General features: G+C 53.6%; 1 protein-coding gene across 1 annotated transcript; it reads right to left on the bottom strand.

The window, feature by feature from the left end:
- Window positions 1-7,380: 7,380 nt before the first annotated feature.
- IL9R (interleukin 9 receptor) lies at window positions 7,381-22,181 on the bottom strand. Its single transcript, XM_089895418.1, has 10 exons — window positions 22,139-22,181; window positions 21,209-21,357; window positions 19,920-20,019; window positions 19,494-19,716; window positions 19,221-19,399; window positions 18,631-18,776; window positions 18,105-18,306; window positions 17,523-17,628; window positions 16,093-16,177; window positions 7,381-13,188 (listed from the first exon to the last, which is right to left on the bottom strand). The coding sequence occupies exons 1-10, from the start codon at window positions 22,179-22,181 to the stop codon at window positions 12,691-12,693; spliced, it is 1,731 nt and encodes a 576-aa protein (XP_089751544.1). The 3' UTR covers window positions 7,381-12,690.
- Window positions 22,182-27,478: the final 5,297 nt, after the last annotated feature.

Here is a 27,478-nt window from a genome sequence, read left to right as displayed (position 1 = left end):
TCCCGAAGCCCTGGCGGGTCCCGGGGAGGCCGAGCTCCCGCCAGCCGGCCGCAAACCGAAGTCCGGGGGCGGAACTCGCACGCACGGTGCGGTCAGCCGGGTGGGTTGCGCGCCCCCTGCGGGACGCCCAGGAAGTTCAGGCCCCGCAGCGCTCCGCTTTCAGCCAGGCCGCACTCCCTGCGGGCCCTTGGGGTGCTCCCACGAAATTTTGGAAATTCAGATTGAAATCGAGTTGAATATCCTGGCGTGTCTTCTCAAAACATAGTTAAGGAGCAACTAATTGGAAACCATATGGAATGAAATGAATGCAGACAGAAGCTTTACAACTGACACCGAAAGGCACTCAAAATTGTCCACAGGCCTTCCCTGGTGGCGCAGTGGTTGAGAGTCCGCCTGCCGATGCAGGGGACACGGGTTCGTGCCCCGGTATGGGAAGATCCCTCATGCCGCGGAGCGGCTAGGCCCGTGAGCCATGGCCGCTGAGCCTGCGCGTCCGGAGCCTGTGCTCCGCAACCTGAGAGGCCACAACAGTGAGAGGCCCGCATACCACCAAAAAAAAAAAAAAAAAAAAAATTGTCCACAAATTTAAATCGCAAAACTAACAATTCTAGAGGAGGGGCTTCACTGGAGGCCCAGTGGTTAGGACTCCGCACTTCCAATGCAAGGGGCGCAGATTCATCCCCGGTCGGGGAACGAAGATCCTACATGCCCTGCAGCACAGCCAAAATAATAATAATAATAAAATTTTAATTAAAAAATACGAGCTAGTGGACTAGACAGTGATGGCGGGTGGCCTCGGCCTGCAGCGGCTTGAAGCAGTGTTTCAGTTCCCTGCCAGAGATTGAAGTCAGGCCATGGCAGTGAGAGCGTTGAATCCTAGCCACTAGACCACCAGGGACCAGTGGCCAGTGACAAGGCCCTGGCCTATCAGCTGTGTAGAAATGAATTTCCACATAGAGATGGAAAATAGTGAAACAAGTAAAGTGTTTATTAGGAGGAAAAAGGGTACGTGTAGATTGACACAAGGGCAGGCTCAGAGAGAGATTTTGCGCCCTCATGGTAATTTGAATCACTTTTATGGGGCATCTCTTCCAGGTTTCCTTTGGCCAATCATCTTGCTTTGTCTGGTTCTAAGTCTGTATTTGGTTTATCTCAGGGTCCTCCCATGTGTGCGCGTGCATCTCTTAGCTAAGAGGTAGTCTAGAGGAGAGGCCTATGGGTAGGTTGGCATCACTTACTGTGGGGTGTCGCCCCCTCCCTATTTGACCCCCAGGAGCCTTTCTGCGCATGTGTAGCCGGAGAGGTCTCCTTGACCTCGAGAATGAGGAATATGTGGTCTTTTATCTCTTATCTGGGCAGGACTCAGCTCTTCTCTTTCTCCTCATCTTGGGAGTATCTGTCCACAGGGGACAAACTCCAGCTGCTCAGCCTGGGGCCCATCTATCTCCTGCCTCAACAGGAATTCTCCTTCCTTGCTGGTGGGATGCACGTACAGCCACGTGGGAGGCCAATTTGGCAGTTTCTTCCAAATCTAAACAAATCTCACTTTAGGATCCAACAATCACACCTCCAGTATTTAAACGACTGCTTTGAGAAACCTTATTCAAACAAAAACTAACATAAAATTATGTTATACAAAACAAACAGTCCAAGACTGTTGTTTTGGGTCTGTGTAGGGATTTTTGGGGTTTTTTTTGTTTGTTTTCTTCTTAACTCCATAGACATTATAACTGTACATACAATCAATGTTTGTATTTACCACTGTTTTTGTTATTCATTCTTTCTTACAGCTCAGACTTCTGAAATATATCCTTCAGTAGAGTGAGGACAGGGTGGGACTAGTGACGCACCAGGGGCACGACATTCAAGGAGGAGCTCCTGGGACTTCCCTGGTGGTCCAGCGGTTAAGACTCCCAGGTTCTATCTCTGGTCAGGGAACTAGATCCTGCATGCCGCCGCAACGAAGATCCCACGTGCCGCAACTAAGAACCGGCGCAGCTAAATAAATAAATATTTTTTAAAAATTATGCACAGCACATTCCTAACGGCTAAAAACTTAAAGATATCAGGATGTCCTTCTGTAGATGAATACATAAGGAAATTGGGGCACATACATGTCAAGGGGAGCAGAATGTGCCACCCCAAAATATGTCTCTTTGGCATAAGGATTATTGTGAGCTCATTTTTTTTTTTTAATATTTATTTATTTGCCTGCTTCAGGTCTTAGTTGTGGACCGCGGGATCTTCATTGCAGTGCCCAGGCTCCAGAGCACATGGGCCTAGTTGCCCTGCGGCATGTGGGATCTTAGTTCCCTGCAGGGATCGAACCCACATCCCCTGCATTGGAAGGCGGATTCTGAACCACTGGACCACCTGGGAAGTCCCTGAGCTCATTTATTTTTAATTAATTAATTTTAATTTAATTAGTTAATTTGGGTGTGTCAAGTCTCAGTTGAGGCACACGGGATCTTTGTTGAGGCATGCAGGATCTTTTTTTTTTTTTAAGTTGTGGCATGCTGACTTTAGTTGCAGCCTGCGGGCTTCTTAGTTGCTGCATGCGGACTGTTGGTTGCAGCATGCAGGATCTAGTTCCCCGACCAGGGATCGAACCTGAGCCCCCTGTATTGGGAGCTCAGACTCTTACCCACTGGACCACCAGGGAAGTCCCTCATTTATTTATTTATTTATTTGTTTAATTTATTTATTTTTGACTGCGTTGGGTCTTCGTTGTTATGCGCGGGCTTTCTCTAGTTGTGGCGAACGGGGGCTACTCTTCATTGCAGTGCGCTCCCTCATTTATTTTTAAAAACAGCAGACACAGGAGAATCTCTGAAAAATGAGTAGAATTTGCCCTTTTGGGAGGGAAATTTACATTTATGCAAATCTCCATTTGAAAGGGTTCTCCCTCTCTGCACAGGGAATTGAAGGATGACTAAATCACATGAAACTGTTGTCAGTGGAGAAGGCCTGAACTTAAATCTGCATAAGAATCATACCCTTGTTCACTGTGCTTTGCCTGATAAGCTCCCTTACTGGCTCCCCCCCAACCCCATCATCTTTCTTTTGTTTTTAGCTGAAGATGGCATTTAAGGAAATAACTTGGGTCATTTAAGGGAGTTACTCAGTTTTCCTGGGTATCTCCCATGTATACAATAGGTATACATGTTATCAAACTTCTATTTTTTTTTCGCCTATTAATCTGTCTTTTATTGGTGGGGGGTAAGGGGATCTCAAGCAAACCTAGAAGGGTAGAGGGAAAATTATTTTTCCTCCCATACACATGCAATGGAATTTACCGATAGAAAGAAATGAACCATCAACCCATGCAAAAACATGGATGAATCTTACATATGTCACCGTGCAACTCAGATTGGGACTTGAACCCACGAGGGAGTGGAAGTTACAGATAAGCAAGGGGAAAACCTTTGCCCTCATAATCCTGGATCTGGGCTTCCTGGGAGGACGGTGTGGGGAGTCGACTGGCTGGGGGAAACACACAAATCTTCACGCTTGGAAGACCCTGCAGACATAGGAAGCTCACACCCCATCTTTCCACCCACACCTGCAGCACACACTCAGCCCTCCATAATCAGCCAGTTGCAGTTTTTAAGACATTCTTGGGACTTCTTTGGTGGAGCACTGGCTGGGAGTCAACCTGCCAATGCAGGGGACGCAGGTTTGATCCCTGGTCTGGGAGGATCCCACGTGCCACGGAGCAACTAAGCCCGTGTGCCACAACGGCTGAGCGGAACGAGAGAATGTGCTTCAGAACCTTCCGAAATGAGGGAGAGAAGAGTGAAATTGAAAGAGAAGAATCTGAGGAGCTTTTCCTATAAGGGCCCCTGTTGGGAGAGGCAGGGATGGAAAAGCAGGGAACTGGTGGACAGCAGCCCTCACCCAGCACCTCCCTCACACATGGGCGGTTTTGAAACACAGAGGACCTCATGCCCTCCTGGAGGAGAGCAGTCCCAAGACCCACATGCATCTCCTGGTTTGGGATGGGGATCGGGGTGGGGGACCCCTCACCCAGCATGTGTCTCTAGGTGACACTCTGGTCACCTGACACATCAAAGGCCACCTACGAGGGGACCCTCCCATGAAGACCTCTGAGAGGTGAGTCCAAGCAGGGTAAAGTGGGCTGGAAGGAGGGGGTGCAGGCCTTACCAGGGATGTCATCTCGAAGCCCCTCCAAGTGTCAAGGTCTCAGGGGGTTCCAGCTGCTGGACCTCATCCCTTCCCCTGGTCACACTGACCCCACCCCCCACTCCCCACCAACCATCTCCTCAGCCTCCACACTGGGATAAGCGGACATCCTAACCATGGGGGCATCTCTTCTAAGGAACACAGGCCTGCGGGTGCTCTGCCCCCTCTGTAGCCCCGAAGTGCCCCTAAAGCACACATGTTCTGGTGGACAGGTTGTCACCCTGAACAGGTGAGCATCTGCAGGCTGCAGGGGGATAAGCCAAGAAAATCATACCCAGTGGTGGAAATGATGAAGAGACACCCAGACCTTTGGAAGCAGCTCTCCTCCCCAACCCCATGAATCCTCCCCCTGGAACCCTGGACCCTAGAGCACCAGCCAGGGCTGGTGTGAAGCGCTGGGCTGACAGCTGCTCTTTGCTTGTAGTTGATCTTTCCTTTCTCAGATGTGACTTGGAGTCTTGGAAAGAAATGCTGATTCTGTGAGATTGGCTTTTTCAAGTGGTCTCCTTCCATCTGGTCCTGAAGCAGGAGGTTGGGGCCGAAGATGACTTGATGCTGCCAGGGATGGGCCAGAAGGGGGAGAAATCGGACCTGGGACAGTTTGCTGCTCTCCACCTCCCAGGGCTAATAGCCCCTCACTCACCTAGAACTGGAATTTCTAGTCAACCGTTTATGGCAGGAGGAGGTGGGGTAGGGGGAGGCCAGGGGGTCATTTCAGCACCATGGATGTCTGTGTCAGAGCCATACGCCCAGGTAGCTCTGCTCTGAGGGCTGGATCCCCTTGGACGTTACATCTGGGCTCAGAGATTGTTAGTCTCCATTCCAGCTTCCATGCCAGCGGCCCATCTGGTTGTGCTGAGGCGTGTATGTGCCATGGATGGAGGCCAGCCCTGGGGTTGATCGTCACCTGGCAGCAGCAGGAAATGTGGCATGAGCCACGGAGTGGAGTTTATAGGAAAGCCTCAGCTACAAGCCAAGTCACTGGGCTGTGAGTTGCTGCTCCATAAGTCGTGGCTTATTTTCTGGAAAACTTACTTGTGGGGGTAGCCTTGTCAACTCAGATCTTCAAAAATGTCTAATTTGATTTGCTGTGAACTAATGTAATATGATAGAACCTAATTTGATCTTATTGACATGGATGAGGCTGAATTAGCTAATGTCAGGCCCATTTCCAAAGTGCACAAAGGCTGCCGAGGAGGGGGCCCCGTGAGGTCAGACATCGCTGCATTGGAGGCCTCGTCTTTACTGCAGCCCCCTGAGACCTGGAGGCCTGGGGTGCAGCTCGCAGAGACCACTGATGCTCTTGTTCCTCAGACAGCGAGAAAGACACCAGCTTGAGTCATGACTGCAAAGCACCTGCTACAGAGCCTGGGAAATCCCTTGCCCACCGGGGCCATGGCATGCACATCTGCAAGATCAGGCCACGCCTCACTGAACAAAAGAACGGCTCTTGGACCCAAGGAAGCAGCCCTGATACCACCTGCTCTGTGTGCTGGGCTTTTTGATCTCTCAGATCTGCTGCTCAGTTTTCCGGTCTCTTCCTCTGGTCATCGCTGCCAGCGTGCCTCTCCTGCAACAGCAAATACCTCCTGCCTTCCATCCTCTGTGCTCCAGCTGTCCTGCGGCTGCACTTTTTTTTTTTTTTTTTTTTTTTTAGAATTTGATCTTATTTTTTTAATTTATTTTATTTACTTATTTTTGGCTGCATTGGGTCTTTGTTGCTGCGTGCAGGCTTTCTCTAGCTGCGGCGAGCGGGTCCTGCTCTTCCTTGCAGTGTGTGGGCTTCTCTTGCTGCAGAGCACGGGCTCTAGGCACATGGGCTTCAGTAGTTGTGGCACGTGGGCTCAGCAGTTGTGGCTCGCAGGCTCCAGAGCGCAGGCTCAGTAGTTGTGGCGCATGGGCTTAGTTGCTCCGCGGCATGTGGGATCTTCCCGGACCAGGGCTCAAACCCGTGTCCCCTGCATTAGCAGGCAGATTCTTAACCACTGCGCCACCAGGAAAGCCCTGCACTTTTTATAACAGAGCAGAGAATAAGTGCCTGGTGAGCGCACTGTGAGCAAAGCGGTGCCCTCACTGTGACTGTCGGGATGTGGTGTGGCTCCTTAGGGCTTCCTGGATGTCTGGGTCAGCCGCACGTGGGTGTCACCTGGTCACATGCACGTACGTGAGTGCCCGCTCTTCTGAACTCTCATTAGACAAAACGTCTGATCTCAGGGAGGCTGCACACCTGTACACCAGGTGACACTCAATCTCCTGAGGCTGACAACCATTAGGGACAGATGCCATCGGGGCCTTGTGTCTGAGTCAGAGAGGGAGCCGATGCCTCCAACACTGCACTGCTCCCTGAGGGCAGGCAGGACGTCTCACCTCCCTCCCTGGACTGGGCACGTGCACTTCCAGAAGGAGAGCAGCCCACACGACGGACACTTCATTTGGAAAAGAGAAGCAAAATTTAAGTGAAGCAATTTGATAACTACTATGATATCTTAATCCCGAATACTACTCAAGTGTATTTTTTAGAAGGTTAACATTATTTATTATAGCTTAAAAAATGGAATATCCAGCAACATGGCACTAAGTAAACAAAGGAACGCTCTGGAACCTTTGCAGACCAAGAGAAGACGTTCACATAACAGTGTTTACTGAAATGAGAAGAACACAAACACTATAGCATAGATGAGAATAGGTGCCTGGTTCTGCACACGTGAGACAAGTGACATGACAACTGTGGACCAAGTCTGGGGACGGACCAGGGGTTCTGATGTCAGGCAGCAGTGACCTCAAGTAGAGGCCAGGTTTCCATGGGGAACACCCATCTCCCCCAAACCTAGATGTACCTCCTGAGAGCAATGAACACAGGAAGATGATGTAGGAGACAAAAGAATTCACTCATGGGCTTAATGTCCCCAAGACCGTTTGGCCTTTGTCCTCCACCCACAGATCTAAGTATCTATTAAATAGGAGCTAACCAGGGCCGGAGCCAAACACAGAAGCTGCTATACTGCAGGTGCTCCATAAAGCACCGTTGAATTAATGGAGCTGCTCCTACATGGAGGCTGAGTAAGGGATCTGACGCATCTCACTGCCCTTTACTGACTGAAAATGCCAGCCCACTAACAAGGTCTAAGTTGATTGATTATAGAATTTAACACATTTATTTTAAAAGGGATTGCAAAGGAGTGTCTTGATAAAAACACATACAAAACCGGTCACATTCTTTATCATACAGATTGATTGATTTATGTGCAATGTAGCCATTTACTGAAAAGCTAGCATTCACTAGATATCAATTATCAGCAGGTGAAAACTGGATATCATGTCCTAGGCATGCATGTTTATTCACATGCTAAATCATGGGTACAATCGCCTCTCTAGATGCAGCAGAAGACACACAACACGAGTTGCCAATTTATTTCTAGAAGTTCATGATGAGGTGGTGGGAGTGTTACCAAACCAAACTCAGGTCCACTTACCTGCGCACAGCAAAGCCAACCTACTGACACCGGGTAGTGGTGAAGGAAAGTGCAGCGTTTATTTCAGGGCCATCGAGGAGGACGGGCAGCTCACGCTCAAAAGGCCCAAACTCCCCGAAGGCTTTCAGGGAAACGTTTTTAAAGACAGGTTAAGGGAGAGGGTTGCGGGGTACGTGATCAGCTCATGGACATTCTTCTGACTGGTTGGTGGTGAGGTAACTAAGAGTCAGCATCACCAACCTTCTGGTTCTAACAGGTCTGGGCTCTATGTGCTTGTGGTCAACATGAAGTTAACTTCTTCACCTGGTGGGGGTTTCAGTATCTGCAAAACAGCTCAAAGTATATGGCTCAGAATATTATCTACAGCCCTTGAGGAGGAATTAAAGGTCCTTGACTTTGTCTAATGGCTAAACTATTATTATTTTGTCTTGCCTGACTGTTTTCCTTTGTCTCTGAATTTTTCCCTTCTCTGATTAAATCTATTCTTTGGAACTTGGGGAAGGCCTAGGAGGCTAAAGCTTTTCTACAAACAAGAGGCCATGGACACAGAAGGCGGGTGGTGTTTCTGTCCCAGGAAAGGCCCTGCAGGGTCCTGCTTGGTTTCAAAACTCTAAACCCAGAGGAAAAGGGTGATTTCCTAGTAAAAATACACATTGACAAAATGGACAGTAAAGTAAGGAAAATATAAAAGCTCCCACTGGAAAATATTGGTTTACAGTTAACAACTGAATGTTAATTGACCTTTAACACATTCTGATTTTAATATCAAAGCTTGATGTACTTACATGTTTCATCTAATATAGGATGTCAACGTTTTACAAAACAGACATTATTTTACGTACCATTACAACTCTGATGCCAATTAAATTTTGACTTGATCAAAAAAATTTCTTGATGAGATTACTTCCATTAAAGCCAGAAAAGTAAATTTTTAAAAAATATATATATTTATTTACTTATTTGGCTGTGCCGGGTCTTAGTTTCAGCACACAGGATCTTTAGTTGCAGCATGCAGGATCTGTAGTTGTGGCATGCAGGCTCTTAGTTGCAGCATGTGGGATCATTTAGTTGCAGCAGGCAGCCTCTTTATTTTTTAAAGATTTATTTATTTATTTGGTTGCACTGGGTCTTAGTTGTGGCAGGCAGGCTCCTTAGTTGTGGCTCCAGGGTTCCTTAGTTGCAGCATGTGAACTCTTAATTGTGGCATGCACATGGGCTCTAGTTCCCTGACCAGGGATTGAACCTGGGCCCCCTGCATTGGGAGTGTGGAGTCTTAACTGCTGGACCACCAGGGATGTCCCCAGAAAAGTACATTTTTAATAAATTCTGGTTTGGGTCTAAATATTAAATTTAAACTTAAATAATGCTGCGAGTTTTAATACACCTACTTTTCAGTGTGTCAATTTATTTTTTAAACTGTGTTAACACTGTAACAAAAAAGGACCATTACAACACTTGAGGGCAAGAACACAGGGGCATCTGGCCCTCAGGTGGACGCAGGACTGCCATCCCCACGGCCCAAGGGACTCCTCCCCATAAACACCCTGAATCTTTAAGAACCACAGGGTGCCATGAGTAAGAGCACCCAAAGCCTTCATGCAGGGATGCTTTTATAAAATAAGTCCTGCTGAAATACTCCAGGAGAAATAGAGATACACCATGTGGCAGAGTCCAAGAGACAAGTGTAGAAGACTAACATCCCTGGGAGGACGCCACACCTCCCCGCTGCGAACTCAGGGCTGCCAACACGATCCCAGCTGTGTCCTCTGGGATGCAGCACCCAACACGCCCCACTCACAGTTTAGCAGAGGCCAGTTCATCCCCTCCGACAGTCCTGGTGAACCTCTGAAATTCAGTGCTCTGATTATTCAGTGCCATAATTTAGAAATTCCAAGTGAAGTAGAGCCCACCAGTCCTGTGCCTTGATCAGAAAATATACAGGTAAGGAAAAGCAAAGTAGAAGGTCAACCAAAGTCAACTGATTTTCTATATCACAGTGCTATGGTCGGAATGTTTGTGTCCCCCCAAAATCCACAGGTGGGAATCCTAACACCCATGTGATCGTGGTAGGAGGGGCAGCCTTTGGGAGGTGATTAGGTCATGAGGGTGGAATACTCAGGAATGGGATTAGTGCCCTTGTAAAGGAGACCCTAGCCCCTTTCCTCCATGTGAGATACAAGGAGAAGTCTGCCACCAGAAAGCGAGCCCTCACCCTACCAGGCTGGCACACTGATCTCAGACTTTCAGCCTCCAGAACTGGGAGACATAAATTGCTATTGCTTATGAGCCACCCCGTCTGTGGTAGTTTGTGATAGCAGCCCAGATGGACTAAGGCAATCAGCAATGATGTAGGGGACAAATTGGAATTCGAAATGAAAAAAAAAAATTACAATAGCGCGCAGCAACAAAGAGTAGCCCCCGCTCGCCGCAACTAGAGAAAGCTCGCGTGCAGCAACAAAGACCCAACACAGCCAAAAATAATAAATAAATAAAATAAATAAATTTATTTAAAAAAAAACCACTACGCTAGGAGAAAAAAAATGAACACGAAAGGCCATGCATTATATGACTCCATTTATATGAAATATCCACAGTAGGTAAATCCATAGAGACAGAAAGTGGACTCGTAGTGGCGAGAGGTCAGAGGGAGGGTGGGGAGGAGAGTGACCGCTTAAGGGGCAGGGCAGGGGATTTCCCTTTGGAGGGTGAAAATGTTTTGGAACTAGATAGAGGTGATAGTTGCAAATATTACAGATGTACTAAATGTCACTGAATTGTACACTTTAAAATGGTTACTTTCGTACTATGTAAACTTCACCTCATCAAAAGCCAAAGAAAGAGAAAGCGTCCTGCAGCCTCCCCTGAGCAGGGTGAGTTTGCTCCCCTCACCCTGCCCTGGCCTGGCCTCCAAGGTCTTCCCCGGTCCAGCCACATTTTGGACCTTTGTGCTCCAGCCACACCATGCTCTCAACTCCTCCACCTGCAGCTTCCTCATCGAGTCCCAGGCCACCTTCTCTGACTCCTTCCTAGACACCTGGGGATCAGCGACTCCTCACCAGGGCTCACGGGGTCTTTTGAACGTTGCGATCTCAGCGTGCGGTTTCCAAGGGTCGTCTCGTCGGAATAAGTGGAAATTAGCATTTTCTGAGCCCCACGACATGCAGACACCTGGCTCAGGTACTGCCAGGCCTGTGTCCTGAGGGGCGGGCGCGGCTCACCTACAACCACCGGCCTCTGCATAGCTCCTAACTCAGGCGCCACCAGGACCGAGTGTGTTAGTCAAACGAACACTGTCCCCGGGTGTGGAATCCCATGGGGGCCCAAGTCCATGTGAAGCCACAGGAGCCATGCAGCTGCTGTCATATACACAGCAGCTGGGGGTTCCAGGGTTGGCTCCAGGAAGTGGAGTCACACTGGTATTTTTACCCTTGGTTAGAGCGGACGGTGCCTGCGCCTCATTTCCATCTACACCCCTCCGCTCTCTGGATACTAAAGATACATGCGGGGTCCTCTTCATCCCTGCTGATCAGGATCTGGCTCTGCTGCGGCCCCCGCAAAACCTCAGGGCTCCACAGGCACACAGAGGGGACCTTTGCCTTCGGGGGCCTGGGGCTGCATGTGCTCCTCTCTGCTCAGGCTGCAGGGGACCCTGGACCACCAGAGAGGTGCCCCCTCTGGCTCAGCACCCAGGGAGACAAACCTCCATCTATCCCACATTCAGTACTTCAGCACCTCCAACGCCAGGACAGTCTTGGTCCAGCCCTCACTGGGTGGAGGATCCCAGCACCAGACCCAAGTCCCGCAGCCCGGCGGCGGGATAGGGTCTCCTGGTGAGGCCCCGAGTAAGAGTGACGGGGCTGCCCTGGGAGGGACCACGGCACCTCAGGCCAGCAGAAAGGTGGACATGGCTGGCAGGGGCACTGCCCAGAAATTCATATGTTGAAGTCCTAACCCCCAGTACATGTGAACATGACCATATATGGAAATAGGGTCTTTACAGATAATCCAGCCAAAATAAAGTCATTCAGGTTGGCCCTAATCCACTATGATTACATTGGTATAAAAAGAGGGGCTTTGGACAGGAACACACAGAGGGAAAACACCTTGTGAGGACTAGAGCTGCGCTGTCCCAAGCCAGAAACTACCAGAGGTGCAGGGAACCCTGAATCAGATCCTCCCTGGTGCCCTCACGGCCCTGCCAACACCTAGATGTCAGACTTCCAGCCTCCAGAACTGTGAGACAATAAATCTCTGTTGTTCTAAGCCACCTAGTTTGTGGGACTTCGTTACGGCAGCCCTAAGGGACGGATATAGGCGCCCTCTGCTCTGTCCCCCTCTCTCCAGACCACGGGGGTGGGGGTAGAAGCAGGGCCCTTCAGAGGCCAAGACCACTGCTGGGTGGTCACTCTGGCCACAGCACTCAGCCCCCGGGGGCCGACGAGGAGGGGCGGGGAGGCGGCCTCCCTGGAGCTGGTCGCTGAGCCTCCCCCTGCTATTCGTGGAGCCCAGAAAGCCCAGGAATAGCCAGACGCCACCCTTCCTATGTCCTCTGGGCCCCTCTCCCAGCCATCAGCAGTTTGAAACAGCTGCTATGTCCCTTTTAATCTCAGTAGGGGAGAGACCTCAGGAAGGCACAGAAACAGGACACTAGGCCTGGTCACCGTGTCTCACCTGTGTCCACAGGGCCCAGGCTGGCCCTTTAAGGGACTGAGGGCAGAACTGGCTGTGGGCCCTGGGGTTAAGCCAGGAAGCAGGGAGGGAAGTGGTGGACGGGGGGCCAGGATGGCAGAATGCTGAGGGCAGAGCCCCCTCCCGACAGATGCAGAGGGAGGGGAGAAGGGGAGAGCCTCCTGCCTCCACCCGGACCGGACATGTGACCGCTGCATGGGTGGCCCTCCGCAGGTCCAGTGCCAGTCAAGTGTTGGCTCCATGGACTTTGCTTCATGTTCCCCAGGATGGACGTGCTGCAGCACTGTGGGGACGGAGCCCACGGTCTGCCGAGAGCAGGAGAGCCTCATGCAGCCCATCCACCAGCGTCCTGCCTCTGACTGTGACCAATGCCTGCACAGTTACCTCCTGGCCGGGCATCCAGGCTCTGCTGGTCACAGAAAGGGCCACAGGCCAAGGCAGCGTCGGGCTCAGAGCTCTGCGCGCTTCCTGTGAAGGTGGAGGGGCAGCCCCACCTGGAGCAGCCCAGGGTACAGTAGTCGCTGCTGCTGCCCTGGGACTGCGGGGGAGCCAGCCTGGTAGGGCCTGCGGGGACCCAGGCCTCCTGTGGCAGGTAGGCGGGCAGCGGCCCCCCCTCCTCCACACTTCCTGCGGGCAGCGCATCTGCTGGGAGGCCGGTGCCCGTGCTCCCCTCCTCCTCCAGGCCCGCTAACGGCCCCACGTCCACCGGGTCATAGGTGAGCAAAGCGATGGCCTCCCGGACACGGGTCTCCCAGGCTCCTCGTGCGGGGCCTGTGCAGTCCGGGCTTGGCTGTGGACCAGCTCTGTGGGCCCCTATCCAGGTCTGGAACAGAGCACCGAGAGGAGGGAAGGCCTCAGGCAGTGTGTTCAGGACTCACTGTGGGAGCAGCCTCCCCTCCTCCAGGAAGCTCTCCAGAAATCCACTCCCAGAGACCAAGAGCACCTGTGCCCAGAACATTCTGTCTTCCCCCCATGGGCCAGCCCAGCCTCAACACAGAACCCCCATTCCCTTCAGGACCCTCCCCTGGCTCCCAGCACAGGCCTGTGCTCACAGAGGCCTGAACCAGGGTACAGATGGTGACAGGGCTGAAGACACTGCTGCCTCACACACTGCCAGCAGCTGCAGAGCCCGGGCACCCTCGCCCAAACCCCACTACACGCACGCACGCATGCACACACAGGAGGTGCTGTTGGGCCTGGCACCTTGGGGCCAAGGCCAGCAGACCTGGACCCTCTGTGGGGCCACAGGAGGCCCACTACCTCCAAAAGGAAGATGTTCCTGCATGTAAATCAATGACGTTAGAACACACCCTCACACCATACACAAAAATAAACTCAAAATGGCTTAAAGACTTCAACATAAGACAGGACACCATAAAACTCCTAGAAAAGAGCACAGGCAAAACATTCTCTGACATAAATCATACCAGTGTTTTCATAGGTTGGTCTCCCAAGGCAACAGAAATAAAGACAAAATAAACAAATGGGACCTAATCAAACATATAAGCTTTTGCACAGCAAAGGAAACCATAAACAAAACGAAAAGACAACCTACAGAATGGGAGAAAATATTTGCAAATGATGCGACTGACGAGGGCTTAATTTCCAAAATATACAAACAGCTCATACAACTCAATAACAAAAAGAAATCCAATCGAAAAATGGGCAGAAGACCTAAATAGGCATTTCTCCAAAGAAGAAATACAAATGGCCAAGAGGCATGTGAAAAGATCAACATCACTAATTATTAGAGAAATGCAAATCAAAACTACAATGAGTAGGCTTCCCTGGTGGCACAGTGGTTGAGAGTCCGCCTGCCGATGCAGGGGACACGGGTTCGTGCCCCGGTCCGGGAAGATCCCACACGCTGTGGAGCGGCTGGGCCCGTGAGCCATGGCTGCTGAGCCTGTGCGTCCGGAGCCTGTGCTCCGCAACGGGAGAGGCCACAACAGTGAGAGGCCCGCATACCGCAAAAAAAAAAAAAAAACTACAATGAGCTACCACCTCACACCAGTCAGAATGGCCATCACTAAAAACTACAAATAACAAATGCTGGAGAGGGTGTGGAGAAAAGGGAACCATCCTTTACTGTTGGTGGGACTGTAAGTTGGTGCAGCCACTATGGAAAACAGTATGGATGTTTCTTAAAAAATTTAAAAATAGAGCCACCATATGACCCAGCAATCCCATTCCTGGGCATATATCCAGACAAAATTCTAATGCAAAAAGATACATGCACCCCTATGTTCATAGCAGCACAATTCACAATAGCCAAGACATGGAAACAACCTAAATGTCCATCAACAGATGAATGGATAAAGAAGATGTGGTACATACATACAATGGAATACTACTCAGCCATAAAAAAGAATGAAGCAACATGGATGCAACTAGAGATTATCATACTAAGTGAGGTGAGTCAGAAACAGAAAGACAAATACCGTATGATATCACTTACATGTGGAATCTAAAATATGACACAAATGAACTCATCTACAAAACAGAAAGAGACCCACATACATGGATAACAGGCTTGTGGCTGTCAAGGGGGTGGGGGTGGGATGAACTGGGAGTTTGGGGTTAGTAGATGCAAACTAGTGTGTATAGGATGGATAAACAACAAGGTCCTACTGTAGAGCACAGGGAACTATATTCAATATCCTATGATAAACCATAATGGAAAATAATTTTAAAAAAAAAAAGGAAGCTGTTTTCTATGTGGGACCAGGAGTCTCCATCAAGTGCACCACACACCACACCTTCCATCATTGTCCTGCCCCCTGGAGAGCCAGCCCGTGGCTCCAGACCACCTCCCAAGGGGTCTAACTAACCCCTGACAGGTGCTATGGTTCTACAGAGAAGGGGCTGGGTGCCTGCAGCCCAGAAGATGAGTGCAGGGCATCAGAACGTTTACTCCCCATGCAGCCCTGACAAAGTGCTCGGCTTTAAGCTTCAAATTATATTTTTGGATGACAAGCTTGAAAACTAGACTCCCTGTTAAGAGAGAAAAGAGCCAGGCGGAAGGCAGCCACGCAAAGCTGGTGTGGGAGAACCTGGGCAGCACCACCTCCATCCTCTGCCCAAAGTGAGGGGCCCGAGAGGGTGGGGACCAGAGACCACCCATTGGAGCTCCTCCTCCCCTCCTCCTGCCTGTGGAGCAGGAACTACCAGGCCAGCAGGGAGGGTCCGACGGGGCCTCCAGGCTGTTCTCAGCGTCGCGGCCTGTGAGAGCCCACCAGGGCACCACGATGTGGGGGTGGTGTAGGGTCAACTCATCGCTACCCAGGGGGCCGGGAGGGGCCAGGCACTCCATGACGGCCACCAGAGTAGCCCAGGGACCAGGGAGGGCCCCAGGGGCAGCACAAGACACAGATGCCTTCAGGTGCACACTGCCCCCTGAGCTGGCACCTTAAACTGACCATTTACCTCCAAGGGCTGCTGCAAACCAGAAGAGGCAGAGATAATGTCATGAGAAACTTGACATTTTTTCCCATCAGCAATGGAATCAGAGACATGACAAGAAAAAGAACTCAGCAATAAAGAATAAAGCTAATTTGTCTTTGGCCCCTTTGAGTCACAGTGCGTACATATACTACATATATACTATATATACCACTATATATAGCAAAAAAGCTCAAAGCACTGACAGAGGCCCCCAACCTCACCCAGAGCCCACACCCTGGGCGGTCCAGACATCTGGGCACCCCGGGCCCACCGGGTCACGAACCTGAAAGTCCCCGTTGTGCACACTGTACAGGGACTGGAAGAACGGGCCGGGGGATGGCACGTCCTGGTACAAGGCTGTCTTCATCCTGAGGTCAGGAGACAGCAGTCAGAGGTCCAACTCCAGGAGGTCACTGCCAGGAACGCGGCTCCTTCCAAGCAGCAGGGACCAGCCCTGCCCCGTCGGTGCAGCTGTCGCCCTCTCCTCTCGTTGGGTCCAGGCCTGACACCTGGCACCTGCGGCCCCCTCGCTAATGACCCCACAGAACTGATTTATACCAAGACATGGGTCCCTTTAAGGTGAGTGGTGATGGCGGGTTCAGGGGTGGGGGTGACCAGCTGTGTCTTCAGCCGGAGGGGGAGACAGCACTTCCGGGAACCCCATCAGACTTCTCCCCGAGCACCGGATCTACCCGCCCAAGACCCACTGCTCCTCCCCTGAGAACGGCGCCCCAGACTCCGACCCAGCAAGTCCAGATCAACCTCACCAGCCTCCCTGGGGGCCTGTCCCAATTCCCCACCCCAGGGTGGCATCAGGGGCCACGAGTCACATCGCATCCACCCAACGTCCCCTCACTTTCCCGTCCTGAGACCCTGTCACTCCCTGAACTTTGCTCCAGCTCTGCCTCTCCCGCCAGCTCACACACAATTGCCTCCCTCTGGACCCCACCCCTGGCCACCCCGCAGGTCCTCCTCCTCACTTGTACCACAAAACTCCATTCTCAAAACATAAACCAGATCCCATCCCACGTGACCAGGCTTCAGGAGCTCTCCTGGGACCTGAGGGCAAGCCTGAGCCCTCCCTGGTCTTCTTGGCCACCCATCGGGCCCTGCCCAGCACCCCGTCCCTCCCTCACCCTGGCTGCCTCTGTCCAACCTCCTCTCATCCTCTCTGCTACCCGTCCACGCCTGGCCGGTCTCCTGCGGGACGAGGCCCCTGTACCCCCTCTCGTAAGTTGACATGTGTGATGGCTTGTTTCAGGAGAGCTTTTTTGTTCATCTGGTTGTCCGTGGCACCCATCAGGGCGGGAAACAGGGCCCCGTGAAAACCAGATGCCCAACACTGTCTGCATAAAACCACTGTGCAAATGAGCCAGTGCCAAGCACCTCCAGAGGCAGGAGACAAGGGCCTCAGGCGACTCGGCCCCAGGGACTTTGGGTCCCTCCAGGGCTCTTTTGGGCCACACTGCCCACCACCCACATGCACCTGGCAACTGGGGACATCCCCACTGGTCCGGGTCAGAGGCCTGAAAACCCCTCCCCACCCAGGAGCGTTGTGGGAGGGGGTGCGGGTTTGGGCCCTCAATGCACCGCCTACCCCACACCCACAAATGCACACACACGCTCATGCACATACAAATTCTCACACCCACATGTACAATAACACATTCACGTACATGCACACACTCCCACACACACTCCTTGGCTACAGACCTGGGTGATAGCTTGAACAGCAGGTAGGTCAGGCTGGTCAGCAGGAGAAAGATGGACACAGAGACCAGGGTGCTGTCGCGCTGCCCCAAAGCTGGGACCAGGAGACCTATAGCAGGAAGGGCCCAGGGCTGTGTTCCTCCAAACTCACCTGGCAAAAGCACCTGGATGGGCGCCTCAGGCCAAAATGGAAGGTTTACGTCGCGCCTCCGAGAGTACCCTGGGCGAATCACGCACCCCTGGGCCTTGCCTTTCCCATCCATAAGATCACCAGGGTCCGAGATCCTTTCCAGTACCTCTGTGCACAAGAGTCAGCCCAGCCCCCTAAGCAGACGAGGCCCTGCCCGGGCTCCAGAGACAGCAGCACCAGCCTGCTGTGCAGCTGGGGCCACACTCGCTCCAAGGAGACCGGGAGCCGCAGCTCCCTGGGAGGCCCAGCACTTGGCAGGTGTTTCCCCTTCACACAGACCTCCAGGGGAAGGCAGTCAACTGGGCCACGAGGGAGGAGGTCCCAGGAGGGGTAAGGGGTGGGATGCGAGGGGGCGGGGAGGCCCCACCCAGGCCCCTGAAGGCAGCAGCGCCCACCTTGTCTCTGGGGGGAGTGGAAGCGGGCGGGCTGGCTCCAGTCACTCCATGGGCCCTCGTAGCGCTCCTCCTCCGCCACCGCGTCCTCTGGTGTGGCCATCTGGACACGCAGCCGGGCCTCATAGGTGGAACCAGGGTCCAATTCAGTGGCTTCAAGTTTCAGCCAGGTCACCCCAACGATGTGATCCTTGTGCCGAGCCCGCTGTGGGGTGAACAGTTAGGAGGTGCTGGGGGTGAGACTGGGCCCATCAGCCCTCGAGGACGTGTACACACACACGTGGGCACGCTTACACGTGTCCACACACTTACATGCATCCACGTGCATGCACGCTCATCCACACAGGCACGCCCTGTGAACGCTCACACGTACACACAGGCACACTCACCACACCTGCACTCACTTACCCTTGTCTCTGGTCACTTCCCTCCTCACAATTCCAAGGTGACACCACCCTAGATGGGACGAGGAGTGACCCTGGCTGCTGCTCCCAGGAGAGGCCCCCAGGGTAGGCAGACCCAGCCTTACCTCCCAGGTCTCCTCCTGCCTCTTGAAGGCCAGCTCGTAGCTGAGGAGTGAGGCCAGCGGCTCCAAGGCAGGACTAATGCTCCAGGTCAGGACACAGTGGTCAGAAGTGATGTTGCTCAGCAAGTCAGAGGGAGGGTCCAGCTTCACTGAAACAGAATGAAGCTGTGTAACGGTGTGGGGGGACTGGGGATCGCAAAGATTCCCGGGAAGGACGGGGCATGTGGCCAAGGCCTTCTCAGAGCAGAGGCCTCACTGGAAAACTGGTCCAGAGAAGCCCCAGGTGGGACAAGACAGCAATGACTTCCTCCAGCCTCTGCAGCCAGACAAGGTGAGTTTCAGATCTAAGCTGCTGCTGGAAGTTCTTCCTCCTAGTGTCTTACTGAAGTCCTTCCTGCTGTGACTGAAGTAGATCGCAAGTGACTCAAACTGCAGCTCCTGCCCCAACTCAAAGCCCTGCACCTTCATCCTCCTCCAAAACCCTCCCCCTCCCCGGGGGCCCCGCCTGATGCTAGCCCTGGTTCCATCAGCAGGGACCGTGGGGGGTGATGTAGCCAGAATGCTCCTGGCCAACGCACTGACCCAGGCCTCACCATGTCTCCGGGGCAGGTACTGTGGATCCACCAGGCTGACCTGCTCCTTCCCAGAGACGTGACGGTGGAAGGTGATGGTGAAGTTGTCAGAAGGCACGAGCACCTCCTCGGGTGGCAGCTCCACTGTGCACACGCTGGCCCGGAAGACGCACCTGTGCTTGCTGCCTGGAGCGTGGTTGCTGGAAAGGGCACGTGTCGGCACCAAAGGGCCACTGCACCAGCCCGGCTCCCTACCCCCATCCCTGCCCTCTACCCCCTGCCCTCCGGCCTCACCTGGTGAAGAGCAGCCAGGGGCCGGCCCCCTGGCCCAGCTCTGGGGCAGACCAGTGGCAGTCAATCCTGAGGATGTTGTTGGTGTGGCACGTGAAAGTCCCAGGCCCTGGGAACAGTGACCCTTGCAAGCCCACAGTGGCTGCTTCAGGGCAGGGCTGGGGGAGGGGGAGGGCGTGGCAGCTGACCCCTCGGACAGGGCAGGGCCCAGAGAACGAGCCCAGGAGAAGTTACCGCGGGCAAGGCTGGGAGACCCCGAGGGGATGGGCTCTGAGCGTGCAACCTGGGTGGGGCTGAAGCCCCGGTTGATCTCAGGAAGACGGGTGCCCGCACAGCCCAAACCCAACCCTTCCCCGTGGAGCCTGACGGGGGCACCCCTGCCCCCAGCTCTGCCCCCACAGCCCCCCCACACACAGTGCCAGCCCTCACCTTCTCCGTCCCCTGGGACAGAGACGCCCAAGCCGGCCCAGGCGCACATGCAGGTGCAGGTCAGGAGCCAGGTGCCCACCTCTCGCATCAGGACCTTGCTCTGCAAGGTCCAACCTGGAAGACGCTGGGCTGAGGGGCTGTGTGCGGAGTGCCCCAGTGGGTGCTCCCGTGAGGGGCACTCCGAGTGGGTCACCACCTACACCCTCACCCTGTCCCGTGAAGGAGGCTGAGCACCGCTGTCCAAGTAGCACCGGCAAGAACCTCCAGCTCAGGCTTCCCGGGGTCGCTGGACTCTGACTCAGCCACGTGTCCAGGTCTGCCCAGTGGGCGCCTCTCTGGGCCCGGCCCCCTATCCCTGGGCCCAGGTCCCCTCCCGCAGGGGAGGCACGGTTGGGGGAATGGGGTCGCGGACAACAACCACAGGGAAGCTCTGCTGGACCCCCTGGTCCCACACCTGGGCCGACTGTGTGAGGCGCATCACCCACGCGAATTCCCACCATAGCCACATGAGGTGGGGGACAGTCCCTGATCACTGACAAGGGAGCTGACCCCAGGGTCACACAGCTAGCTGCTCCCATCCTGGTGCTCTGCCCCAGGAAAGTGGAGGAGGATGGCAGCGGGGTGTCCATGCGACAGCCAACACCTCCCACACGCTGTCTGTCACACGCCTGTCCCCAGGTGCCCTGCAGAGGACAGCGCCCCCGGGAGCAGGGCTCTCAGTGCAGGGGTGTCAGCCCCAGGATCCCTGGAGACAGGGGCTGGGTGCTGGGAAGCGTCTGGGGGTGAACAGGCCGCTAACACCCTGTCACCCCATTTGCAGCTCCAGATGGTACACTGATAGCTCCTCTGCAGGAAGCAGGACCAGCCTGGTTATGCAAGCCTGATGAGTGATAAGGAAGCAGAAGAGAAGCAGACATGCACAGACCGCAGCACGGAAGCGCTCCAGGAGCCCGCACACACTCACCTGGTAGCAGACACCCTCCCACCCCGCCCCCTGCAGCCTCTCTGTGGACCCACAGGATGGACCCCTGTCAAGGCCAACAGTCAAGAAGACCCCACCCTTCCCTAGACTGAAGCATCACCTGCTACAACCAGCCACGGCAGGAGAGGCTGCAGCGGCCACTGGATGGAGACAGGCAGCCTGGCAGCAGCTGGCTCCCAGGGCGCATGAGGACAGGATCAGAGGGAGCACCAGGATGGGGGCGGATCAGGCACAGCCACCACTGCCTGGCTAAGGGCTGGCCCAGGCCACAGTGGGGATGGCCACTGCCCCAGCGGTGGAGGGACACCTGCATCTGTGAGACTTGGGCCGGCACGGCCACAGGCTGACTCAGGAGCGTGGACTGGGGCGCTCCAAGCTCAGCTGGCCCCAGGGGCAGGCGTGGGGAGGACAGGACCCACACGGGACACTCATGCGAAGTAGCAGGCCAGGCCCACCCTGGGGAGAGGTGGGCAGGGCACACGGCAACTCGGCCATCTAGGGGGAGGGTCCCTGCTTTTCCTCTGCACAACGATTCTGTCCAAACATGGTGAGCCGAGCAGGGCCACCACCCTCCTATGGACGAGGAGGCTGAGGCCCAGAGACACCAGACTTGCAGGATTGGGGGCACTGGTCACCTGGCCTGGGCACTTGCTCCACCAGCTCCCATGCAAGCCTGTGAGCTTCCCCCTCCCCGGGGCATCAGTCTCTCTCCTCAGGGAGCCTCAACACTGAGGCAGGGCTGCCCCCATCCTTGGCAACAGACACCGGGCCAGGTGGGGCAGAAACCCCACCTGACTACTCCCTGGTCCTGGAAGAGGCACTGGGATGGCCCCAGGGAGGCCTAATCACAGCTCAGACAAGACCAGGTCACGGGACGGCTGTGATGGCAGGAGGATGGGACCCAGAATCTGGGCCCTCGGGCAGAGCCGCCCACTACACCTCCCATCCTGCTGGGAGCCTGGCTGACATGTCCACCCAGCACCATCCCTTTCCATCAGGACCTTCAGCACACAACCACCCTGGCCCCTTCTCAGGACCCCATCTCCTCCCTGGCCTCTGGGTCAAGTTCTGGCCCAAAAGACCACTGGTCCCCACAGCTTGCCTGCCCTGGTTTCCCGGCCCAACATGAAGGCATGGGCTGCCGTGCACTGGACCCCTGCCTCGGGGCCCACAGACGCTGCCAGCCCAGGGCCAGGTCTCCAGAAGGACTCAGCCCCCCGCTCCCCTGAGCGCTCACCTGCTGCCAGGCGAACTGCCCGGCCAGAGCAGGCCTCTGTCATGGGGCTGGTGCATCGCAGCACGCCCTCCGGACTGGCTTCATGGCAATTACCGCACCCACTTTCTGTCCCCTTTCACACAGAGTCTGTATTTTTAATGGGGAGCTAGGAGTACCCCGTTACTCTCCCTGCCCACCCCAGAAGCTGGCAGACACAGAGGGGGGTGAAATGGAGGCTGCTGCTTATCCACCACTGTCCTCTCTGCTGGGGCAGGAGGAAGAAATCCAGGTCCTGGCTCCCCAGAAGCAGCTGGAACCTGGGGGAGGCGGGGACTAGCCAGGAAATGAGGCTGGAAATGGGAGCAGGCGGCTCCTGCTCTGGGCCCCACGTGCGCAGGTGGGCGACCCCAGCACCCTCGGACCTGATGCTGTGGGGCAGAAGTGCTGGAGGACTCTGCTTCCCACGGTGGTGCCAACCTTGCTGGGGAAGGGCAGGGAGCAGAAGAGGTCAAGGCCAGCTGGGGAGAGCGCGGAGAAGGCGCAGAGGGCAGAAGAGGGAGGAGGCTCCACGGCGCACTTGCCACCTGCCTTCCTAGAGGGCTGAGCTGGACGGGCACCCGCCTCAGTGGGGTGGGTGTCCGGGAGATGTGGAAAGGCCAGGCTTGAGCCAGGGGTGGCCTCGGGTGGACAGGGGCACAGAGGGCGGGGCCCAGAGCAGAGGGAGGAGGAGGTCCGAAGATGGAAGTCGGAGGAGCACAGAGAGGACCTGAGGGCCCTCAGGACGAGCCCTCACTGTCGCCTCTGCCCAGCTGCCTTCTGCGTGATGAGCCTTCATGAAGCCCCCGAGTCCCCTGGCTGTCTCCCCAGCCAGAGCAGACACCCCTGAGCCAGGCCCAGCCTGCTTAGGACAGGGGTGGGGGCAGGGCAGGTAGTGGCTATGGGCACGGGCTGGAAGGACACTGACACAGGCCTTGGGCTAAATGCGGGGAAACGATGCCCCTGCTCTTCCCGTGCTGCCCCTGCAGCCCTGGCAGTGAGGCTCAGCCGGCATCGCCCCTGCATCTGGTTCCTCCAGGGCAAGAACCTATCTGACTTATGCTGCATCCCCTGCACCCAGCCCCTCACTGTTGAAGAAGCTCATCCTGAACCTCCCCACAGGCCCGCCCTTGCCTGGGGTAGACAGTGTTAACGCCTTAGGTCCCCTGGGGGCTCTGAAACATTATTCAAGCAGAATCCTCTACTCCCCTCCCTCACTTAGCTGAGTAACCCTCCCAGAATCCCACCCTCACCCACTGCCTCGTCCACAGCTCCAAGGGGAGTCCACAGACTCGCAGCTCCTCTTCTGTCCTAAAGCCCCCCAAAGGTGTCGTGGAGAGAAGGGGCTTTACCAAACTCAGGACTGGGCCTCAGCTCCACTTGTGGTTGTCATGGCTGAGACCACCTGGCCCCAGAACTCCCGCTCACTTGTCCCCACAAAGGTCAGGACCTACAAACTGCCTGACAAGCTCAGAGCCCTTCTTTCTGCCCAGAGGCACCCATGACCCCTACAGGCCTGGGAATGGCAGCCCAGCATCCTGTGATCACCACTGCAATCCTGCTGTCTCTGGGAGATGCCTGAGGCCAGGAAATCAAAGGCGGTAAGATGAGGGTGGCGGCCCAAACGCCCTCCGCCCCTCTCGTCCAAGTGTGGTCCCCAGGCTCTTCCTTGGGCCTGGGATGGCAGGCCACCAGTCTCTCTGTCCCACAAAGTTCACGCTGACCTGAGTGGTTGAGAAGCCCAGATTACAGACTCACCTTCCCAGACGCATCTGCTAGGTCCCATGGCAAGTCTGACTGGCCCCCAACCCTGCAGCCCTGGAGGTGGCTTGTCGCCCTACCACCCCTGCGTTTGCAGCAAGTCCCTCAGCCTGATTCAGGAGATAACTGCACCGCCCGGTGACGTGAGCCTCTCATGGCAGGCTGACATAGGCCACCCACAACTGAAACCACGAGCGCAGAGCCGAGCAGCTGTCCCAAGTGGGGATGACAGGCAACCATCACCCCAATCATAAATCCTACCTTTCACTCCTCAGGAACAGAAAAGTTGCTGAACGTGGACTTTGGTGACCCATCCACTGATTGGCGGATGACTGTCCACCATGTTCCTCTCAAGAAACACCAGTGAGATGTATTAAGTTAGCGCCGGGAGGTGAGAACCCTGACCAGGCACAGAGCAGGTCTCCTTTCCTAGGCTTTCTGGGAGGTGCAGCTCAGGCGATCCGTGAGCACTGGGGTGGGTGGAGGGGGTGTTAAACATAAAAGTACTGCAGTCTCAGTTCAGGAAGGAAATAAAAAATGGGAGTCCCCTTTGACCTCAGAGAGGCAGCCCCTGTACGAAGTCAGGCACAAGTCCCTCCAGACCACGTCTAAGCTCCAACAAATGCACATTTAATGGCCTCGTTCCTCACTCTGAGCTTTGCGGCCTCCTTGCTGCTCTGGCTCTTTTCAAAATCTTTCTAGGGAACTACATAAAAACCTACCTCACGCCTTTACTGGTGGTGCAGGCCATGGTTTAATAATCCTGCTGATGGACATTTAGATTGTTACCTACATACGCTATTTCAATTTAATTGTCATATATATAACTGACGTTATCATATTAGTTTCAGGTGTATATATGCTACATGCTATTCTAAATGAAGGTAGGAACTTCCCTGGTGGTGCACTGGTTAAGAATCCGCCTGTCAATGCAGGGGACACAGGTTCAAGCTGTGGTCTGGGAGGATCCCACATGCCACAAAGCAACTAAGCCCATGCTTAGCCCACAACTACTGACCCTGTGCTCTACAGCCAGTGAGCCACAACTACTGGGTGGCTAGAGCCCATGCTCCGCAACGAGAAGCCACTGCAGTGAGAAGCCTGTGCACTGTAACGAGGAGTAGCCCCCGCGCACCGCAAGTAGAGAAAGCCTGCGTGCTGCAACAAAGACCCAAGGCAGCCAAAAATAAATAAATAAATAAATAAACTTTTAAGAAATTAAATGAAGGTTGTGAACAATTCCAGGCCTGGATCTTTAATCACCAGGATGAGTACTGTACAAAAAATGGCTAGGGGGCTTCCCTGGTGGCACAGTGGTTAAGAATCCACCTGTCAATGCAGGGGACACGGGTTTGAGCCCTGCTCTGGGAAGATCCCACATGCCACGGAGCAACTAAGCCCATGCACAACTACTGAGCCTGTGCTCTAGAGCCCGCGAGCCACAACTACTGAGCCCACGTGCCAAACTACTGAAGCCCGCGTGCCTAGTGCCTGTGCTCTGCAACAAAAGAAGCCACCACAGTGAGAAGCCCGTGCACCGCAATGAAGAGTAGCCCCTGCTCGCCATAACTAGAGAAAGCCCGCGTGCAGCAACGAAGACCCAATGCAGCCAAAAATAAATAAATACATAAATTTATTTTTTTTAAAAATGGCTAGGTGTGGAACTGTTGTGTCTAAGGTTGACCGTTGTAAAATACTGATATTGCCAAGTGGCCCCCCGAAAATGTACCAACTTCTACTCCCACTAGATGTGTAAGAAAGCCTGTAGCCCTCACCAACTGTATACCTTATCAGTCTTTTAAATCTTTGTCAATCTAAAAAAAAAAAAATCTTTGTCAATCTGATAGGCAAAGACATTTCAATGTTGTCTTAATTTGCACTTGATTATCAGTGAAGATAAGCATCTTTTCATATACTTATTGGCTATGTGTTCTTTAGGGTACCAAATAAGGTCACATTTCAGTGTGTCCTTGTGCCTACGTTTAGGTGTGAGTGTGCATGTCTGTATTCTGTGCATCAAAACAACTGAGGCACAGTCTAGAGACCCCAGAGCTGGTTTCCAGTTTCTCTGGAGTCTGAGAAACCAGGACCCATGGAGAGATGGAATCAAAGGTTCAAGTCCGTGAAACACCTTAAGAATGACCAGGGGCATAATCCTACTTCTTTCTAATATTTAAATTTCAATTAGCTTGGCCCCTATCTTACCTATTATAAGCACGTACTTTCATACTCACTGGTGCCATCCCTTCCCTAGTATCCTATCAAAAGAGCTTCCTTCTCTCTGTCAGGTTAGAACTTACTACCTTGAGACCAGCAGACCACACACCACCCACACCACAACCCCACAAGGAGACACCACCAAGGCTACAAAGGTGGGTTATCATGGACACTTAGATGCGGGAAGAAGGCCAGTGCCTCTTTGCCCAGAAGTGTTCTGACGGCACAACCTGACACCCCACCCCCTCCCATAACAAATGGAGATAAAAAGAAAAACAACATCCATAGATGGAGGGTAAAAGACCATACAACCAGAGTCACCAAATACCTGTTGAAACCCAGCCCCTTGAAAGAAAGGAACAGCCAATAACAAACACCATTGGTCAGACATGTCCTAAGGATGTTACATGTGAAGCTACATAAATCCTCACAACCCTATGAGGTAGACCAGAGGTTAGCAAACTACAGCCCACAGGCCAAACCCACCCCACCCTTTAAAAAAAACCTGTGAGCTAAAAATAGTTTATACGGAGAATTCCCTGGCAATCTAGTGGTTAGGAATCTGTGGGCAGTCCAGTGGTTAAGGCTTTCACAGCCGTGGGCCCAGGTTCAATCCCTTGTGGGAGACGTCCCTGGCAGTCCAGTGGTTAAGGCCTTGCCTTCTAACGCAGGGGGTGCAGGTTCGATCCCTGGTCGGGGAGCTAAGATCCTACATGCCTTGCGGCCAAAAACCCCAAACATAAAACAGAAGCAATATTGTAACAAATTCAATAAAGACTTTAAAAATGGTCCACATCGAAAAAATCTTAAAAAAATGAAAAATAAATAAAGTCCCAATCCCTGGTCAGGGAAATGAGACCCTGCAAGCCGCGCCTCACAGAAATTAATTAATTAATTAAGATAGTTTATACATTTTTAAATAGTTGGGGGGAAAAGCTTAAAGAATCATACGACATGTGGAACTACTATGAAATTCAGATGTCAGCATCCAGCTTCACTGGAAGACAGCCACACCACCCACTCGTGTTATCTGCAGCTGCTCTCATGTGCTGACAGCGAAGTACTGGTGACAGGCTTCCAGCCCTTGCTCTGCCGGCTCACAACTCAGCAGTGACCTTAACAGCATTTCAAGGGCCACCATACGGTTGTATCCATTCTCTTTATTCTTTTTTTTTTTTGCTTACTATGAGTGCACACCCAGCATGTCAAAATAAGAAAAGTGGGCACAGAATGTCATGTTTTTAAGGCACAGGGCAGTGCAGACTATCTTGTCAGCAAACTGGATAGCAGAGCAGTGTTTATCACGCAACGATACCACAATGGTCGACGTTGCCAGACCGAGCACTC

The sequence above is a fragment of the Delphinapterus leucas genome, chromosome 15 (genome assembly GCF_059928025.1).
Source record: "Delphinapterus leucas isolate spDelLeu-1000000601 "Yukka" chromosome 15, BTC_Dleu_Yukka2, whole genome shotgun sequence".
Classification (NCBI taxonomy): Eukaryota; Metazoa; Chordata; class Mammalia; order Artiodactyla; family Monodontidae; genus Delphinapterus; species Delphinapterus leucas.
This window is presented reverse-complemented; position numbering and strand designations above follow the sequence as displayed.